We start from the raw sequence: 1939 nt of genomic DNA, 5'->3' as shown, positions 1-1939 counted from the left end.
TGCTGAGCTATGGCAGAGCAACTAGAGAACAAAAACCCAACTTGCCTCAGAACAGAAAAACAATTGACCTGAATTTTTAACGGGTGTTTTTATTCACAATTAGGTATTTATGGCAGCCTGGAAGATAGAAATAGTAATATTTTCCAGCTTTTGAGGAGCTTCAGATAAGGCAGTCTTTGTATAATGTGTTTTTAAAGCCATTCTGCACTGAGCAAGTCTCATGCTTTCGTACCCTTCATGAGTTCCTCTCTGCAGCGAGAAATGCCAGCTGGAGACTCAAAGGACGGGCTTTCAGCGTGCCTGATTCCTGGAGGATGTGGAAGAGAGATTGTTCTTCTCTTCCACTCCTGAGCACTCAAATCCTGGCCTCAAAATCTGCTGATCTTTCAACAGCTAGTGGAGGCCAGATGTAGGGAGATGTGTGGGAGCTTAGTGCCTTTGCGTTCTCTCCAAACATGAGGGCTTCGGTTGCCTCCTGAAAGCTTTCCCAAGTGAAAGGATTTGGCTGTTGTTTGGGGAATGGGTGAGCGTTAACTCGCTGTGCAATTTCCTGTCACTTGTGAGATGGTGAATAAGCTGAGGAAAGTAGGTGGCCCCACTTTTTCATATATCGTAGTGAAACTGAAATCTTGAGGATATAAAAGCGTGGAAAGTTTGCAGCTGGACTGTGAGTTAAAAGAAATATCTCACCACCCAGTGGTTTAGCCTAGAGGAAGAGGTTTGGACCTGCGTCTGTTGCTAGGGTGTTACACGGCTTTTCCACTGGTGCCTTTTTTAGCCTCTGTAAGACTTTTCTGCAAGGATTTGAGGTGCAGAACCTCGCCACAATGAAAAAGAGATTGTCCATCTTTACTTTCATTGATGAAACCAATGCTTTGCTCACTGTGAGTGGGACAGGTGAGTGACAGAGTGCATTTGGTTATAACCACCAGAAATGCTGATGAAGCCTGGGTGAGGGAGCAAATGGAAAGCTGGAGCTGTAGCACTGGATTTGAAAAGATCTCTTTTCTGTCTTCAGACCAAGTCCGAAACAGCTACTACATCGGTGCTGATGGCTCTCTCAGACTGATGCTGGCTAATGGCATGGAGGTGGCCCTGCAAACCGAGCCACATCTTCTGGCTGGCACCGTCAACCCCACAGTGGGGAAGAGGAATGTCACCCTCCCCATCGACAACGGCCTCAATCTCGTGGAGTGGAGGCAGAGGAAGGAGCAAGCGAGAGGGCAGGTCACCGTCTTTGGACGTCGGCTGAGGGTAAGTGAGAAGCGTGAGCAGTTTTGGACTCCACTTCCCACCTCATCAGTCCCCATGACAGAAAGAGACAGTGCTGATTTGTATTGTCTGCAATAGGGATGAGGCTGCAGGACAGAGGACTAGCTGTTCTTCCTCATTGACACAACCTTTACAACTTGAACATATCCTTGTGTTTCCTCATGTGCTGACGTTCTCTTAGCCATCACAAGTAGTACTGCTGATTTGCCTTTGCATGTCTGGGAATGCATGGCCTCCCATCAGACACTGCAGGTTGAACCATCACGTCAGGCTGTTTAAGCAAGCAAGGGATGATCATAACTATAAAGTGCTGCACCAATTAGTGTAGGTATTTTCTGCCTGTGCTGCTGGCAGTAATAGACCTGAGCACCGAAAGCTTTCTAAGCATACGAGGACAGGCTGAGAGAGTTGGGATTGTTCAGCCTGGAGAAGAGAAGGCTCCGGGCAGACCTTAGAGCAGCCTTCCAGTACCTAAAGGGGCCTATCGGAAAAACGGGAAGGAACTCTTTATCAGAGAGTGTAGCGATAGGACAAGGGATAACAGTTTTAAACTGAAAGAGGGTAGATATAGATTAGCTATTAGGAAGAAATTCTTCATGGTGAGGGTGGTGAGGTGCTGGCAGAGGTTGCCCAGAGAAGCTGCGGATGCCCCATCCCTGGAAGTGTT

At 47.6% G+C, this 1939-nt stretch overlaps 1 protein-coding gene across 1 annotated transcript in view; it reads left to right on the top strand.

The window, feature by feature from the left end:
- Positions 1-1939, top strand: part of TENM4 (teneurin transmembrane protein 4) — a gene marked incomplete at its 3' end in the record, with an annotated part of 106595 nt that overhangs the window by 91385 nt on the left and 13271 nt on the right. The window contains exon 14 of the mRNA XM_009697332.1: positions 1019-1254. Coding sequence (XP_009695634.1) covers positions 1019-1254 — 236 coding nt within the window. The remainder of the gene's footprint in view (positions 1-1018; positions 1255-1939) is intronic.

Source organism: Cariama cristata, unplaced genomic scaffold (genome assembly GCF_000690535.1).
Source record: "Cariama cristata isolate BGI_N322 unplaced genomic scaffold, ASM69053v1 scaffold7523, whole genome shotgun sequence".
NCBI lineage: Eukaryota > Metazoa > Chordata > Aves > Cariamiformes > Cariamidae > Cariama > Cariama cristata.
Note: the sequence above shows the minus strand (reverse complement) of the source record. Positions and strands in the feature narration are given on the sequence as shown.